At 34.0% G+C, this 20,256-nt stretch overlaps 1 protein-coding gene across 1 annotated transcript in view; it reads left to right on the top strand.

The window, feature by feature from the left end:
* igsf9bb (immunoglobulin superfamily, member 9Bb) overlaps nucleotides 1-1,972 on the top strand; it is a 189,410-nt gene extending 187,438 nt beyond the window's left edge. The window contains exon 21 of the mRNA XM_056446481.1: nucleotides 1,362-1,972. Within this exon, the coding sequence (XP_056302456.1) occupies nucleotides 1,362-1,576 (215 nt within the window). The 3' untranslated portion in view covers nucleotides 1,577-1,972. The remainder of the gene's footprint in view (nucleotides 1-1,361) is intronic.
* Nucleotides 1,973-20,256: the final 18,284 nt, after the last annotated feature.

Here is a 20,256-nt window from a genome sequence, read left to right on the forward strand (position 1 = left end):
TTCTGTACGTTCACTTTTAGGAAGTTAAAAAACTTAAAGTTTTAGAAATGAGACCCCTGATCCTTGAACAAATCATTTCAGACACTGTGAGAAAACAGCTAATCCTGCAGTGTTTGTTATGTGAAAACTAAAGTGCTTTTGATCTTGAATGAATGTAAACCTATAGAGGAGATCTCCAAAGCAATATTAGGAACTTTTAAAATAATATACTGTAATGGGGTACTTTTAAAAGAGATAGTTTCATGTTTTTTTTAGCACTGAATGTAGGTAGCTTTCATGATGATGGTTCTCCACACTGGGGTGCTTCCTTTAACACTAATTCCTTTAGAACACCAGTGCTCATTGGCACCGTATTGTTGATGCTCTGTACCATATGTTGTATTTTTGCAACCAAATTATCCCCTTTATTATTACCAAGAGATTCACAGTGTAGCAAAATTATACTGTACAAATACACACACACACACACACACACACACACACACACACACACACACACACACACACACACACATATATATATATATATATATATATATATATATATATATATTATATATATATATATATATATATATATATATATATATATATATATATGCTCATTGCAGGTGGATCTGATGTGAGCCAAAGCTCATGAATGAGGCCATCTGTCAGTTTTTGCTTTTACCAAATAACTGATAAATTACTATTATTTGTTATGATATTATTTATTATGTACATTACTGTTTGGAATCTTCAATCCCAAAAAACTGCCTCATAAAAGTTAAAAAGAGATAAAAATCATACCGCAGGCATATGAATTATTTCAGGCTTGACTATATATAATTGCACAACTTTTTTCAAACGTTTCAGATAATAAGACATGTTAGCATTTTGAAATAATTTATGAGTGTAATGTTAAATAAAATATAGCCCTGCTATCATGATAGTATAATATGATTAAAAAATATTTAATAATTTACTGTATTATTACAAATTATGACATTTTACAGCAAAAAAATAAAATATAAAAAAATCAGCCTTGAGATGGCTTTTAAAGACATCAAACTTTTCATAAAGCTAATGCTAAGCCATATTAGATTGATCAAAGCCAGCCTGTGAACTCTTAAGAGAAAATGGACTGTGCATCTGCATTAGATATACATATGTATGAATTATCTACAGTATATCTGCTGTTTGTATGGTAGTTTACATTGCAGCATATTTTACATCCAGAGACCTGTGTCTGGAGTGCTTGAATGCGGTGACAATGCTTAATAGAGATTTAGTTGGTGCTATTAACAAGTCACAGAGAGTCCGACTTCTATGTGATATTTCTTTAATCATCTTTCCTAATTTCTATCCTGTTCTCTGTTTAGGTGTGCCCCCCTCTCAGACCCAGCAGCCCCACACCTCTCAGGTCCTCCAGCCAGAAGAAGCTCTCTACCTCCGCAAGAAGAAGAAAAAGTTAACACGCCAGGACCCGTACGCCCGCTTCTCCGCTCTGCTGTACCGTCGCCCGCCCCGAGAAGACCAGAAAGCCATTTTGGCTAGTATGGACACAGCAGACCCAGACCACGCCACTCTCCTCTGAAGTCCCAGAGACTACAGGCCACACTCGCCCCAAACCTGAGCTCCTTCCACCTTCGCTCAGCCGGCCAACGTCTTCACATCCACAGCCAACCCCAATGGTTTACTTCTATTCTCTGTTATGTTACACTTAATCTGAATGCATGCGATCCAAGGTTTTGCTCCAGTTCGTTTACCTCAAATTCAGAAGGATTGGTCATTTTGAGCGGATTGAAAGGAAAATATTATAAGCTACATCTTATCTTTGGGATTTAGTGACTCCTATCAGACGGTGTATCTGATAAGAGTGCAGTTGCCAAGCCTTCTGCCAACAGTCTCGACCATATCTTGCAGTAGATCACAGGGTTCTTACAGGTATACCTCAAAATCACCACAAGCCCAGTGCTGTTACAGTATAACCACAAACACTCTTACAGTAAATGTCTTAAAGTCTTAAAATGACACATTATTGCACATTTCAAATTTACAATATAATCGCAAAAAAAAAGTGATGTGCACACTACCTTTCAAACTTTTGGGGTCTGTTTTTGAATTGAATTTTTGTGTTTTTCAAAGAAATTTTGTGCCCACCAGGGCTGCATTTATTCAAAGAAAAATAGAAACACATTAATGTACTTAAAAGTTTGCTTTTAACTTTGTATATTTTATAGCACAGTTTATTTAGATGAATTTTCAGCAGCCATTCAGTTAGTATGTTTACATGGACACCAATATTCCGATTTTAATACGATTAAGACAATACTCTGAGTAAGAGTCTACCATGTAAACAGCCATTTTTGATAAATTTAATCTGTCTAAGGTCAGAAATTTGATTAAGACATGTGGAGTATGCCGATTTTAGTTGCATTGTTGGAGTGCAGTACAGACATCTAAACACCTTAATCAAACTACTCAGCAGGCACACAACATCATAAGACGTTAATAGTAGGTTAGATTTAGTTCGTGACGTCAGGTGACCAAAATTCAATGTCTAGCCAGCATCTAAGGACAACGTTATTTTGACGTTCAAAAGCGACGTCAATTTTGTTGATATTTGGTTGATTTTTCAGTAGGTTGTGTTGGAAACTGACCAAAATCCAACATCCGATAGATGTCATAGTGGTAACGTCCACACAACATCAAGGTGTAACATGATTAGACGTTGATGTTTGGTTGATTTTAGGTTGAAAGTTGGACATAGACGTCGGCCTGACGTTGGGTTCTGACGTCAACCCGATTTTCATTTCCAAAAAAATGCAAAGTCCCCACGACGTTGGATCCTGTGTCTGCAGGGTATAAGGTATACAGTAATTTGCTGCATTTTGTGATGACGTCTATACACATATGGCTGTTTGACACTATTCTCTGCACCTACCGAGTCAGTCAACGACCACAGACACCTGCATCTCGGTTTTCTTTCCCATACAGTGTGCGGTATCAAATTCCATTAAAACAACACTCTTCCAGCAGTTCATACTCGCATAGAATATGTCATTTGTCATGGGGGGCATTCATGAAATGTTCCTGGATGAAAGTGAAAGTGCCAAACTGGAGTTAATGTCAACAAATTAAAATTAAACACGCGAAATTACACAAAACTCCAGAGGAAATGTTGATAATGTGGTGACGCAATGACGTTAATCGAATTATGTGCTATAACATGTAAAACAGGAACATACAAAAAGCAACTCATGTAAACACCTTAATCATATTATTGTCTTATTCAGATTAAGGCAAATTATTCAATTACTGATGTCCATGTAAATTAAGGTAGTCAGTGTCTCAAGATACTTCAGAAATCATTAGAAAATTGTGGTCGAAAACGGTTGTGCTGCTATTATTCTGCTAATATTTTTGTGGAAACAGTGATTGAAAGATTCCAAAGCATTTATTTGAAATGGAAATCCTATACATTATAAGCATCTTTACTGTTATGAATGATCAAATAAATACAACCATGCTGAATAAAATTATAAATATTTTATTTACTGATCCCAAATGACTTTTGAATGGTTCTGTAGCATATCAATATGTAACATATTGGAAAATCAACGTTTATTCATATTTTAAGGTGCTGTGTCTGTTAGGTTAGGGTGTTACACATATACAGCACATGATTGTGTGTGTGTGTATTTGGGATGCTGTTAGTGTTCTATTATATTTATATAGAAAATGGAAACACTCAAAGCACAACAATTCATCCGTAAAGCAACAGAACCGGTGGGTTTGGATTTCATTTAAATAGATAACTCCAATGCAATTTTCAATAACATATATACTCATAAACAGTAGCTGCTTCATCATTTTTTAACACACACTTGCACTGAAGCAAAACCTTGGTGACTGATGTAAGTGACATTTTTAGTTTACGCCAACCCCCTTTAGCTCTATTCAAAAAGTACTATAGTGATGCCAAAAATACTACAGCTTCCTTAATCGATAAGACTATAAAGTGTACTGTACTGTGAGGAGGATAGGACTTTGTGCCATAATATACTATAGTATTTTTGTCATCAACATGCGATGCCCCTTATATTTAAAATGGCATACAGTACATCAGCCTTAATAGGGTTCCTATGCTTGTTCCTCTTTTGTTGATTTTTTGCTTATACAAAAAGTTAATCTACTGCCTTTGTAGGCCATTTTCGAGCCTTTTGTTTTGTTTGTTTTTTGGTTAAACCAGAATTGGCAACCCAGCCCCTCTCTGTGAAATCCCTTTGGGGGAAATCTCTTTGGGATGAGAGGGCTATTTCCAGCGGCCAAAGGTTTTTATTGTGTTTCTATCATCCAACGGTGCTTTTTTTCTACAGAAAGACATGTATTTTCACTGTCTGAACAAACATACCTGGGCAAATGTACATTTTAGTGTGCTAGCCATTGTCCAAGGGGGACGTAATGGCCGTCAGACGAGAGTTGGCATGTTCTGTGTCTTATATCACTTGTACAGATGTGCAGTCAGTTTGTACATTTGAAAAAAAAAAAAAAGTCTAAAGATGCATCGAATGGCTGAACGCTGTACTGGTTATTCAGCCGGTCGAAAGAATTCAGAATAAATAAGATGTGAAGGAGAAAACCCTTGACCTCCTAATTGCAGGTTAAAGGGGTTATAGGTGCTTGGTTTATGGCTAAAACCCCTCCCAGTGGCCAATCACCACATTATAGGCATTTAACAGCCTACGTAAGGTGCTATCAAAAGTCTTCAGACTGAACTTTGTTAATGTTATCATTAATGTGATCTTCCAGCAGATAATAGCTGCTGCTTATTGGTGCGGTCACATTGGTGTCATTTCCACAAAATTTCAGGAACAAAACGTCCACTGTTTGTTATCAAGAAATCACTTAGCATTCTGGTAAGATGTTATCTTGGGACTAAATCTTGGGAGCAAATTGCTGTTCAAGCGACTGGGAATTCTGTGTGAAGATTAAATATGTCTTCACTACATATTTTAAAATTGGTTTAGTTTGTCATCCGGATTCACCAGAAATCTGCTTGGTTTGAAAGTGACTCGATAATAAACAACTGACAATGTTTTTGTCTTCGAAATTTGCTGAAATTTCACAAATGTGACCACAATTTACCTTTTCAACACCTCAGTATTGGATGTTTTAGGATTTCAACACCATCCTGCATCGGTCTGATAAGCTTTCAGGTACGGTCACATTTAGCATTGTTTGCCTGTTAGTAAAATATTAAAATTACTATGTTTTACTATATTAAAAGTGTAGTAACCATGGTTTTTTGGTAGATTTATCACCATTTCAATAACAACACTTTTACCACAAATACCATGGTTATACAATGATTTGTTTAACAAAACCATGATTAATTTAGGTTTACCTACAAAACTACAACAACCTTAAAAACCAAACAAACAAAAAAACTGTTAATTTTTGTAAGGGTTGGCAAATTTGGATGGTTGAACAGGAATTTTAATAGGAATGCATATGATTTTTAATTCCACGGGATCACTTGATTTGCCTCATTGACTGACAGGAAGTTAATTGGTTCGAAATCAAAGTTATGATTTGTACATCACCATTATTGATAATAAATGATGGCCTATTGTCCTGGCAAAATTTGCTAATGTTTAGCTAATATGACCGTACCTTTCTGCTGTCTGCTGTGGCATTTTGAGGGTCATCAATGATATTGACATTCATACTTGATTAGCATCGGAGCATTAGCAACCATCGCTTTTGAGCTGCGGAGCGTACTCGTCATTTGGGAAGCTACTTTGTAGCTGCACACTTTTCTGTGTAGAAAATTTAATTTGTCAGGATGTAATGTTAGCTTATACATGACAGACCAGCACATTAAGTGCTCCTTTGCACCTTTTCAGACGTCAAAGAGGTCAATCTTTGTGGAAGAGGGTCAGGGGATTGATTGTCAGAGTCATACACCATTTTAAGCTTTTAGCGATTCTGAGCTTGACACTTTTTCTTTAGTGTCATGCCGTGCGACCTGCTCAGATTTCTGAACCATGAGTTCATTTGTACGTCGAGTGAATGGCTTTACAAACTTGATTGTTCATACATGTAATTGTTGTTTTCTTTGTAAATCAAGTAACCAGATTAGATGAGACCTACTTGTTAAAGTTAGGTATTCTATTTGTGTGTGTCACAACACACTGTTTTTGGTAGATAGAGGTGACTGATCATCTCATTCAGTCAGAAATGTGCTAATCTTAAGTATTTTTGATCCTTTTCACTTGGCAATTGTCAAATATGGTGCTTTCTAAAAGATATACAGATATTTAATTATAGAAATGTTGTTATTTTTTTTTATTTAAAGCCTTCTTCAAGATAATAATATCGAAACGAATATCCAAAATGCTAGGAATGTACTGTAATATGTCAAATAAAAAACTGTATATAATAGCATATATTGCACAATGTATTATAAAATTTTAGTAATTTTGAATAAATTGGCCAATATATGCACGCAACAGAATATATTGATAGAAAACATTTTGTCATATTTTGGACTCTTACTTTTTCATGAGGGTTGGAATGCATGAGAGCATTTTTGAGCCAAAAAAAAGCTAGATATGTGCTGTAAATGTTTCAGTCCACTTGCATTCACTCTCACATTGCATTTGCAGCTTATTTTGTTGGTTTATGGAGTTTTTCTGTGCTTGAACCTGAAAGGATACTAATCTAGCTCAAATTCTGCTTTGCAGGAAACTTTTGCTACTGTAGCATGAATCGTTGAACAGATTGTCTAACTCCAGTGTGGCCAGATAAATGAGCAGTTTGGGGATTTGGAGAGGTAATTAATGCTAACTTGATTCGACTTACGGGTGGTTAAGATGAGATTCATTGTAAAAGATTCTTGAGCTCGATACAACGAACCTTTATCTTTTTAGTAGCATTATAGCAGTGGTGAAGACTCATTCAAGCATTGGCTGAAATGTTTATTATACTGTATTGATTTTATATGCCATTTATATCTACATATAACAAAAAACCTTATAATACTTTTGACCAAACATCTCTAGATAAACATTTATCCATTTCAGATCATTTGGTGCATAATTTTTAATGAAAAAACATCTTAGTAAATCTCTGTTCCCTTGTTTTGATTGCGACTTTCATGTTATAGCAGCATTTATTTATTTTTGCTTTGCATGACATGTTATGCATGTCATGTTTACATCCCATTCACATTTATGTTCTGAGCGGACACTTGCTTACCAGAGCAGCTTACGAGAAAGTGCACATTTTGCAGAACTAGCAAGCATTTAATATTACGTCATGTGGGAATGATTGATTCTTTATTCGTAGCCAAAGCGGTTATAACTGGTTTGTTGACTGCATACTTGCAGAGGATGTTCAGATGCCATAGACCTTAGTCAAATTAGATGCCACATTGAATTTAACACGAATGAAAAGTAATGTGGGATACTTGGAAATTCAGAGCTGATCTATGTAGTTTTTGTCTACTGAAGGTTTTCCGTAAGCTGAACATGTTGAACAACAGTTTAATCAATTGAAGATACTTCTATTCCTCACACACTCATTTATATTTTCGTAACCCACTGGTCCTTCTGCACCCAACTCAGTCTGAGCTGGGATTGAACGGGCGATTCCGTTACACTTCTGACTCCCATACAAAGAATCGCCAGTTCGGTCCTAGCTCAGATCGGGTTGGGTGCTGTAGGATCAGTGGATTACATGTGGGGGCTCGTCCGGGATTGGAGTGTTTTTTTGTTTTGACTGTTAAAAGGGCTGTATGCAGAGTTTTGAATGGTATTAGTGACACTGGTTGCCATTAAGTGAACTGCAGCCAGCAACTTTTTCACATGTAAAAGACAAAAGACATGATTCAGTGCCCTGAAATACTCTCAATAAAGTTATTTTTAATGTTTTAATTAGAAGAAAAACAAATCTGAAATTTGTTTTGTGCCAGTATACTAATAACAAATCGTACATGCAGCTGAAAGCAATATTTAGGGTAGTTTATATGTGCTGTGCTCTTCTCTATAACACAATAACCATACAAGAAAAATGACAGTGCTGAAAAAACTAAAGTAAAGAAAGCATTACATACTGTAGAAACATGAATTCATAATTCTTACATACAGACTCTTTAAACATGGTGCAACCCTGACTGTGGTCTATTGGCATGTAGGACTGTTTTAAGTTTACTGTTTGCTTCTGGTCAGAGATTGACAGAGATAATGTTTAGGATGGACAAAGTGTAGAAATGTTTTTGAGCATTCTACCCTGTTTTATTAGATACATGTTTACATAATAATTACAGAACAGATTTGTATTTATTACCTTTTTAGCATGATTTGAGGGATTTTGCTGAATGTTACTAAACCAATGATTTATAATATGAGTGCAACTAGATATATTATTTATTTACTTACTATATATTGACAAAAAATGTTTATTATGATATATTTATTTGTTAGCTGAAGATATGGGAACAAATTGCCACTAAAAGCTACATCATTCTGTCATCATTTACTCACCTTTCAATGATAATTCCAGTTTCATTTTCATTTGTACACCATAACTAAGGCATTTTAAAGGATGGGGGGGTTATATGGATTCAAAACAACTCTGTATCTCACTGACTTTCATTTCATTACATTTTTCTAGTGTGTTCGTTCCAAGTTCTAACAAGTTTGCAACAACATGAGAGTCAGTAAACTAAATGTTCACATTTGGGTGATCTGTCTGTTTAAGCATGCCATAATACAGATATAGGGTGACCAGACGTTCCACATTTTACCTCTGTCAAAAATGGTTAAGTATTTCATCTTACTGTAGGCTACCTTAAATTTCTTCATTGCTCATTGATCACCAGTAGTAGTCATTGATCACTTCTCTTGTTGTCACATGAAAACAGTCTAATCAATAGTAGTCAGTTAAATCTTAGTATATTTCCCAGAACAAAATTCTCATTCAGTCATGTTTCCACATCAATTACTTTGCTGTTAGAGAGATCCCAGCAGGCACATGTCATAAGACGTTAATATTTGGTTAGATTTTGGTTGTGACGTCAGATGACCAAAATTCAATGTCTAGTCAGCATCTAAAGCCAACGTTATTTTGACGTCCAAAAATGACGTCAAATGACGTTGATATTTGGTTGATTTTAGGTTGGAAAAAGTCATCAAAATCCAACCTCAAGCCAACATCTTAAAGCAATGTCATATTAACGTCAAATACTGACATTTATTCGTCAGGTATGGCAACCAAAATCCAACGTCTGATAGACGTCATAGTGGTAACGTCCACACAATATCAAGCTGTAACATCATTAGACGTTGATATTTGGTTGATTTTAGGTTGGACGTTGGACATTGGACATTGATGTCGGCCTGACGTTGGGTTCTCACATTAACCCGATTTTTATTTCCAAAACAAAATTCCAAAAACAACATTCCCACTACGTTGGGGTACAACGTCAATCTGACGTCATGTTGACGTCCCATACCTGCTGGGATCAGTTTAAGGAAAGCGGATGTTACAGTATATTGACACAAAAATACTCTATGTTAGAAAAGGTATGGTAAAATGTTGAACAACTTACAAAAATGTCTGCCATCTCATAATCGCTGAATTAATGTTTCAACAGTGGAAAGGCGATAATAAAACAGCTTGTAAACATTTTCAAATGGTACATTATATATAAATATTTATTTATTATTATTATTATTTATTATTATTAATTTATTTTATTTTTATTTTTTTTATTGGTGATTGTGGTGCAGTGGGTAGCTTGATCGGCTCACAGCAAGAAGGTCGCTGGATAAGTTGGCAGTTCATTCTGCTGCGGCGACCCCAGATTAATAAAGGGACTAAGCCGAAAAGAAAATGAATGAATTATATTGGTGATATATATATATATATATATATATATATATATATATATATATATATATATATATATATATATATATATATATATATATATATATAATATTTTTATTATAGTAATTTTTTTCCCTGTAGAGCACCTTTTTGTTATGGTTTTGCTTTAGTGTAGCAGAATCATGGTTAATTTGTGGTGTAACTATTTCTTTGATTTTTACTGTAGTAAATTTTTAATTATTGCACTTATTTTACTCTGGTCACCCTATTATGACATCAAAGTATTCTTCATATATAAATATTCTTTATATATATATATATATATATATATATATATATATATATATATATATATATATATATATATATATATATATATATATATATATATATATATATATATATTTATATATATATATATATATATATATATATATATATATATATATATATATATATTTATATATATATATATATATATATATATATATATATATATATATATATATATATATATATATATATATATATATATATATATATATAGCAAAGTTTGTTGAATAGAGAAATTAAATGATTTCATTTCACAAGCACATTTAACAATTAAGAAATAAATAAATTAAAGGACTCACCCAACAAGTCCTTTAATGAAATTGAAAACAGTCTGAGCAGATCAAATTCCCAATACTTTTAACACTTAAATGATCCTTACTGTGTATCCATTTTCTTTAGTTCTGTTTATGGTAAAGTTGCAGATATTATGTGCTTTTCTATTTTTGACACCACAAAAGAGTTCAAATAACCTATAGGATAACCTCAAAAGTTGACCTCTTATAGTACATCAGGGATGCAAAAAGCATATGAATTATCATGCTGCTCATCGTTTTGGTACACAGTCTCAGATAGAGAGAGAGAATGCATGGAATCAGCACAATGTAGAGGACGAGAGAGAGAGAGAGAGAGAGAGTGTAGCGGTCCGGTTGTGTCCTCACATGACACTTAGTGCACCACAAGCCTGCTGGATACACATAGGGATTATCAGGACACCAGCTCAACCGCAAACACAAACACACACACTACACACAAGACAACTACCACAAGCTGTAAATAAAAAGAAAATGCAAATCGTGCAATATATATATATATTTTTCGTAAATGAGAAAATGTGCTACACTGTGGCAGTTGATGGATGAGTGCTCATAGTGTCATTTTACGGTCTGTCTCAGTGGGAACTTGTAGCAGGCCTTCACTTTCCGAGAACTATTGAATATAACACACTTATTTGAAGTTACACTTGGAATCACAAACCAAAGTGGATGGTACTAATGTGCATTCTTTTAAGTTTCATTGTCGTCTGAAACTCTGATTCAAGCAATACAAAATAATGTAAGACAACACAATGTACAGTGACAGATCAAAACCTACAGTAATGACTTTTCTGCGCGTTTTCATTGTCATTTTCAGGGGAAATTGTTTGGTAAATTACTAAAATATTTAATGGAATATGTTCATGATCATATATTTTGATTTTGTAAAGAACACAGGACAGGTTTCGCATGTACAATTCTAAAAATAATAAATAAAAATTGGCTCCCAAAAGACCATAATCCAATAAAGGCCTGTTTAGATGAAGAACTAAGAATATTAGCTGCTTCACCAACGCACTATAATGTTTTGTTTATTTTTAAATTGCACACTGTACACACATTTTTTTTTGTCTGCGGATTTTTTCCATTCATCAGCTGGAAAAAATAATTTGTTAGTGATTCCAATTGTATGGTTCCTCTATGTTGTTATTGCTAGAGCTGTGGTATGGATCATTTTTTTGAACCATATTTACCATTTTATGTGGTTATCATTCAAATCTTGAAGGCCCGTTCACACTGACAACAAGATTAAAACACTGTCAACATGAAGATTATTATTATTATTATTATTATTATTATTATTATTATTATTTTAAATGTGTTCTGCAGTTTTGTCATCTGCTGCTTTAAACCATCGAAAATGCAAGGTAGATTCTGATTGGTTGGTTTAGGATGTTTTCAATGATTTTTTATTGTTATCGTTACCATCCTAAAGGCTCATTCACACCAATGGCATCCACACAAACAAAAGCAATTTATTTAAAATCACGTGTAAAATTTAGACTTTAGATTTGTTTTCTTATTTGAAGAAAGCTTTGGCCACTATTTTGTTTCTTTGTTGTAGTTCAATTAAAATGCGGTAGTATTACCGTAAATTGCCAGCCGACATTATTAGTGGTTATCAGCTGATAGATATGGGCTAGTTGGGGCCTTCTGCGCCTATTGGTAGGTTTAGAAGGCTGTTATCCATCCACATGGTTGATCAGCTATAGCTCAAATACGGCTGCAACCGGAAATTAATGAGAATTATTTATATTATTTATGAAATTTCCTATTAATTGTATTTTATTAACCTGTACCCCTACCCCAACCCTAAACCCAACTGTCACAGTAATGTAAAAACAGATCTGGATCTAAAGTCTTCTCTATTAGTATAGCTGATTAACCATGTGGATGGATGGTAACAACTTACTGGCCCATATCAATCAGCTGATAACCACTGATAACACCCATTCAATCGAGTGATAACATTTGAAGCGGGTGATATTGCACACATGATTTCTGAAAATATGGAAATTTTTTCTGCGACTTAGTAATACGCCAATATGTTTTGCCAAATTATTTCTCTTGTTTTATGTTCACAATGCACAAATTATAATAATTTGATCGAAATAGAGGATATTTATATTTCAATAGTTAACAAAACAAGAGAATCATATAGTGTGAACAAATGAATTTATGACCACAATTGAACTATGTTTAGTAAAATGAGGTTTGCTACGACTCCTGCTTCGAATGTTATCACTCGATTGAATGGCCATTATCAGTGGTTATCAGCTGATAGAGATGGGCCAGTAGGGGGATGAATGAATGAGTGAAAGTAAATATGTAATGTGTATTAATTCACCATGTTCGGTGTGTTATTATTGCTGTGATTATTAGCGTGAATGGGCCTTAACTGAATTCTCATAATGTCCGACGAGTCTAATGGTACAGTTCAGTACAGCTGCAGAGGTGGATTTTAGTTTCTGGTAGGCTCAGAAGGTTGTTATCATCCATCCACGTGGTTAATCAGCTATACTAATAGAGAAGACTCCAGATCCAGATCTGTTTTACCTGTGATGATTGGGTTTTGGGTTGGGGTAGGGGTAGATGTTAATAAAACACAATTAATGGGAAATTTAATAAATAATATTAATATTTCTTGTGGTTAATCAGCTATACTAATAGAGAAGACTCCAGATGAAGATCTGTTTTTACATTACTGTCACAATTGGGTTAATAAATAATATAAATAATTCTTGTTAACTTCCGCCCGCAGCCGTATGTGATCTATAGCTGATTAACCATGTGGAAGGATGATAACAGCCTTTTGAGTCTACTAGTAGGTGCAGAAGGCCCCTACTGGTCCATATCTATCAACTGATAACCACTGATAATGCTCATTTAATCAAGTGATAACATTCAAATCGGCTGATTAAGTTTTCTGATAAACAAAATATTTCTACATTTGTAAATTTAATATGGCGGTTCATTCTGCTGTGGCGACCCAAGATTAATAAAGGGACTATGCCGAAAAGAAAATGAATGAATGAGTGAAAGTAAATATGTAATGTGTATTAATTCACCATATTCGGTGTGTTATTATTGCTGTGATTATTAGTGTGAACGGGCCTCAACTGAATTCTCTGTATGTCCGACGAGTCTAATGGAGCAGTTCAGTACAGCTGCAGAGGTGGATTCTAGTTTCTTGACTTTTGGTGTGTAGTCCAGCTACTGTGCTGTTTGACTAGTCAGCACAAGATCTTGTGTCTGCTGACTAAAATGCCGTTTGATGGTATGTTGTGGGGGGTAGGGAGTGTGACACCTGCAATATGTATAGCAGCACAGTCCAAGATATATGTATTCCGTATTCTTATAGTCAACAGACTGTACCAGTAGAAATATTTTGACAGTGTACTGTATGTATAAATAACAGATATTTATAGTTACGTAATAAAACGCGAACTGAGGAGACTTTAATTTTGTACTGCGAGAATCTCTGAGAAGATTTGTTCCACTTTAGCTGTCTTGTTTATGGAGAAATACAGTAAATGTTCTTTCTGCTGTTAGATGCTCCTGGTAGCAAAAGTGTGGTCATTAGCGAAATAGCAGATGATGCCAACTGCTTTTGTAGTAAGTACAGTATGTATTCTAAACAATCGCCGTAAACCTTTTCTAGAGACCTCAGTGTGGTGTGTAAGCAGCCATACCATTGAACATATCATGACTTGGTGCTATTGCTGATCTATTTTGTGGTCCAGACCAGAAATCATTTTCACCAATATACACTCTTTCCGGTAGATTCACAAAGTAAATGAGAGAAAACCACACATTAACACCCGAAGAGTTTACTTTGTTAACTTGAATATGCTACCAAAAAACTAGACACAAGCTTCGATGTGAAAAGAACAGAACACTGGCAGTCGGTTTGAACTATAAGAGGTGCAAAATTGTTTTGGCAGTTTTCCATTTGGCTTTAAACTTTAAAATAGTGCTGTGATTCTGCTTGTAAAATAACATTTGTTTAATTTAATTATATTATTTTGTATTTACCAGTCAACCCTTTTGGTAGCCTCAACTTTTAAGTTGTGTTTGCACCATTAGTGTCTCTTTCGGTTTCATTTGTAGATCATTTGCAGATTTGCACATCACAGTGTGACCTCATTCAGAGTCAGTCTAGTGGCATCAATATGCCATCACTTTACATGTAGGTTACAATCCATATGCTGTACACTGTCAACATTTTCCTGCACTGAAACTAAGTGAGTAAAACATGAAATAGTGATCTGAGATCATCTGTGATCTGATAAAAACCAAAAGGAAATTATTGCATTTCATTGCTTTTTTTCATATGGTTTGATTTATAAGGTATATCTAGACCCACACGGAATCTGTGCGCACAGAATTCCACAGATTTCCGCAGATTTTTAGCCCATTATTATTTCTGTTTATTTACTTGTGTAAATGTGTGTAAATTTATATTTATTCAGTTTTTAAATTAATTTCAGTAAAATTATTGACTAATATGAAAATATTCATATGAATTATTTACATAACAGTTTGTAAAGTAATATTTTCTGTCTTTTAGTAGAGATATTACATGAGAGACTTGCTTTGTTTACCAAATAAAGTGGATGTAATTGGATTTGCATTGTAAACATTAAATAAAAGTTAAAAAGTATTTTTTTATTTCATATATTAAGTTTTTAGATATGAGACTCCCAAAATCATTCAGCATAAATCCGCAGATTTTCAACAATATTCTGTGCAGAAATAGCAGAAAATGTCTACAGATTCTGTCTGGCCCTAGGTATATCCAATATTTATATTATTATATAAGTGTGTCATTTCAATCATTAAAGGGGACCTATTATGCAAAATTAATTTTTAATAGTATTTGAACAGAACTGTGTGTCCACAGCGTGTGTGAACAACCACCCTGAAATTAAACTTCCCCCTACTGTGACATCACAAACCCCACCTATTGTGATAATCTGCCCTTTTAGCAATAATTAGGTAGAATTATTAAATCCAAGTAAAAAAAGTATACTTGTTAAGCTACTCATTTTGTTCGACCAATAGCAGTGAGTGAATCTCAGTTTTTTCTACTACACAGATCTTTTAAAGGGGCTGTATGTAAGTTTTTGACTTTTCTAAAGCATAAAAACACCATAATATGTTTGCAGATGTTTAAGAAACATGCTAAGTGAGCTTGTTTAGCAATTGTTAACATTCTTGTTTAACAATGCTGCAGTCAGATATTCTGCTTTGAAAAATGTGAGTTACGTGCCAGAACACTGTCTTTGTTTTGGTCATTTGACCCACCCACTGCAAGTTTAGCCAATTATATTTCAGCATCACCGGTTGCCTTGGTGGAAAACAGCCTATTTCATTTGTTCATTCAGAAAGGCTCTCAAAGCATGCGTCCGTGACCAAAATGCAGCCTCCGGTGGATAGTAGCAGACTCCAAAATGAGACGCAGATTCAGAATTCCACATGAGGTTATTAATTAGCAAATAATATAAATATTACGAACGTAAACATTAGGTGAGCAGGTTACGTTGTAACCCCTTGTCCTAACAACATGCTACGTGTTGAGATAAGCAGTGATAAGCAATATGGCTGTTTGCACCAGACGAAACACAACAGAAAATTTAAAATACAGCCATTTAGTAGCACAGAATATGCACTCACTCGTGAAATGGGAAGGTTTAAAATCGAATTAATACATATTAAACCTCTTTAACATTAGTAAATGTACATGCTGAATCATTTATATGTGTTGGCTTGCACTGAGTCACAGTTCTAAAGTTCAATTTCAAATTGTTAATTTTATTTTCAAGATCTGAGGTGAACTATCTGCTGCTGCTTTCAGTATATGGCAATAAATGTCACGAAAAAATGGCATTCAAACTCACATTGCTGGCATTTAACACTGAATAAAGCACATGAGGTTTACCTGATGTGATCATTGTTAGTTTGTCCTGTTGTTCAGCTGCAAGAAATAGAAGCCGTTTCTAATATATCGAGGAGTTGGTTTGGACAAAAACTCTGTTTAATATGGACAATATTCCTTCTATCGTGTACCATTGCTTTTATTTAGAACACAGTTTAAATCAGCCTTTAGGCTCGATCGCCAGACTCACTCCAGCTGGCAACCTGCGCTTGTGTTTTGATCCAGAAATGCAATACCTAGTTCAACCACTGGGTGTCAAACTTACATACTGCACCTTTAATTCACAAATCTAATATAAACACATGATTGAATTGATATAATATCGATATATACAGAAAAAGCAAAAGAAAACATTAGTGTAATACTCCCTTGATATGCGCCACCTGATGTTTTTTCTTTTGTGGGATGGATATGTGTGCTTGGGACACAGGAGTTTCAGGAGTTAAAATTGACAAGGCTTTAAAATGCAGGATAGGTTTGATAGATTGACAGATAATTTGTCTTTAGAGTAGCAGAGACACAAGCTATATAGGTTCCACCTTCTATTGGGAAAAGGGTGGGAAACGGCAGTTAATTTGCATTTAAAGGGACGCTCAAAACAGTGTTTTTTTTTTTACTTCCACTAAAAATAGGCCTCAACAGCATGGTATAATAGGTCATCTGTCTTGTTTGTTGAGATATAACTTAAAAGATGCACTCTGGGAAAACTTCATTCATTAATTTTCCTTCAGCTTAGTCTCTGACTTATCAGAGACCACCACAATGAACCATCAACTTATTCAGCATATGTTTTATGCAGCGGATGCCCTTCCAGCCACAACCCAGTACTGGAAAACTGGGAAAACTTGTTGCATCCAATATTAAATCTTCTAAAATATGGCATAGGTCCCCTTTAATGGAACAGTTAGATAAATAAAAAAACAAAAACTTCTGTCATCATTTACTTTTCAAGTATTTACAAATGATATTTGAGCAGTTTAATTTTAGTTTTCATTTCTTGGTGAACCACCTTTTCAAGTGTCATTTTTATTCTGTATTACAGGATGAATGTTGAATGATGTCGAACAACACATGAAGGAATGTGGAAATCCGCTTTTATCCTGTATTATTGAATCTCATTTGTATTGTTGTCACTGCTGTTCAATAGCTTTGCTGTGTTGTTTCGATGTGCTTTCATACTGTATGTTTCAGATAAGTGAAATTTCAAGCAGCACCTATAGGGTTAACCCTGTTTACCTCTCTTGTATCTGTACAGTCAGTGCTGTTATTAATTGCACAGTTTAACGGTTGAGTTTCAGATTGCAATCAATAATTTGACTGCTTCGCTTTTTCATTCTCCAGCAGCTTTAAAATGACTAACAGCTACACAACCTCAAACACAATGGATCAAGTTAAGGAGATGATGTTGTATGCTTTTTAAAAAAGAATCAAGAGTTGCTTTATTCATCAAGACTAAGGATATAGATTTTACATATATAGATAGAATAGATTCAAGTGGAGCTGCCAAGTATATAAATAAATAAAACAATTACAATAATAACAAAAAAAAAAGACTTAACAGTAGTAAAAACCGACCTCACCATCACCACTTTGATTCACATCACCCTGTGCTGGTACTCATTGACATTTACAGATGCTAGACCCATGTAATTTTTTTCCCTGCTTCAAAAATGTTTTGTATTTTGAGATAATAAAAGAGAGCAGAAAATGACCTCTGGTGTGAGTTTACTTGTAGGCTATGAACAGTAGGAGACCGGGGGTTGACTATTATTTTTTTACTTTTACTACATTTTTAACTATACCTGTTGTGTTTTAATGTAAGAGAAACTGATTGCCAACAATGTTAGAATTTTACACTGTGACTGACAAATTATTCTATTGAAGTTGTTTTCAAAAAGGCAATAGTTAGTTGGGTTGTTGCGATTCCATTAATTCATCTTACGATACTATAACAGCTGAAATATCGTGATATCAAGTAGTATTGCGATACTGTAATTCATAACTCAAATTCATGAAATAAAGAAAATTGTCAGAGATACTATATTTTATTTGTTATAATATGCCTACGTGAATTGAATTAATAATTCCCTTATTATCGAAAAAAACTAATATTTGCACGTCACTTCACCTAAAACAAAAAATACATTAAAATTAAGATACAAATAATACCAAATGACATTTTTTACAAAAAGAGCATTTTCAAAAAAACAAATTAGGCTTTATAAAGCGGTCAAAATTTGTTTAAATGTTTCCTGTATTGTTTTTTTTTCCAGTCTTATCAGGTAAGAATCGAGATTGTCGCGGTTGTTGTAGCTACTAAATCACAACAGACAATCACACAAAAGGTGTGAATTCTACAGTTTGCAACCTTAAAGGGCTCCACAGACTATTCAAATAAATGGCACGAACGTGTGAGCATTTTAGTTACTTTTCCACATGCAACGTATTGTATAGGCAATTAATAATACTACCATTTACAAACTACAGTGGCATCGCCAGTATTTTGGAGCCATAGTATAACGCCATAGTACACTGAAAAAAGTGTTGCATGCAAAACTGTTGCAAACTATTTATTTGTGTTGAATTTAAACAAACAAATTAAATTCAATAATGTTCAACTTAATTTGTTTGTTTAAATTCAACCCAAATAAATTGTTTACAACCACTCAACGTAAAAAAATTGAGTAAATCCAAGGAATCATCTTTGAATAATTTTTTTCAGTGTACCAGTAAACCGTGCAACCCTAATAGTTAGCTAAACTTAATCACAGAATTGTTGAATTAATAACATAAAAATATTTATGACATATTGTTACTAAACTCAAAAAAAGATTTTTGCTGCTTGTTTAAATTACTTATTTAAAATGAGTTGAATCAACACAATTCTGGGTTTTTGCGGGGAACAACATTGTTTTATGTTCAGTCAACTTAAATTTGTAAAAATAGTTTAAACTAATTGATTTATGTTGGGACAACATGAAGGAATTGTGTGTAACATAGCATTTTTTGCAGTGTCCTGACACATAGACAATGCTTATTTTGCAAAATCTAAAATATAATTTATTATCAGAAATATATTTTAATTATTATAACATTGGGCTATTTTGAGTTCAATTTAATTATACATTAGTTATACTATCATTAAAAAGATTATATATATTTATTTAAGTTATTATTGTTTATGTTTATTTAGTCTTATTATTATGCTTGATATTCCAGATATGTCTAAATACATATTATATTCTATATTATATATTATATAAGTTTCACTTCAAGTGTGACACCAGACAAACCGAACAGTGAGATTCAACAGCCAGATACAGCAAAATACGGTTATCATTTTGTGCCTGGCTGTGGTGACAGCAGTTCAATAGATGGAGCTGAAGATCAGGTCTAAAGCATTCTGCTGTCGTCATAATTCATTCATTCATTGAAATGAATTCTAGATTTTTTTATTATTTATAAAATAAATTTTCCCTTTCGACTTTCTTCGTCATGAAGTTATCTGCTCTGCCTCCTTATGTGGGTTGTCTATGTGACGTTTTGCATAATTAATTTAAAAGCAGACCGTCTGCTCTGGTGTCTGTATTTTAAGAGAACGAGTACAGTACGACAATTCATGATCTAAACAAAAGAAATACAACAAGTAATAACAAGAAATAACCAAATCACGGTAACTATTAACGACACAGTGCGTGAGCTCCGATCAAATTGATCTAGACTTCTGCGCCAATCGCGCTTATGTGGTCACGGTGACGCGCATGGAGCACCACTGCGCGGTCACGCTTTTGA

The sequence above is a fragment of the Danio aesculapii genome, chromosome 21 (genome assembly GCF_903798145.1).
Source record: "Danio aesculapii chromosome 21, fDanAes4.1, whole genome shotgun sequence".
Taxonomy (NCBI): domain Eukaryota; kingdom Metazoa; phylum Chordata; class Actinopteri; order Cypriniformes; family Danionidae; genus Danio; species Danio aesculapii.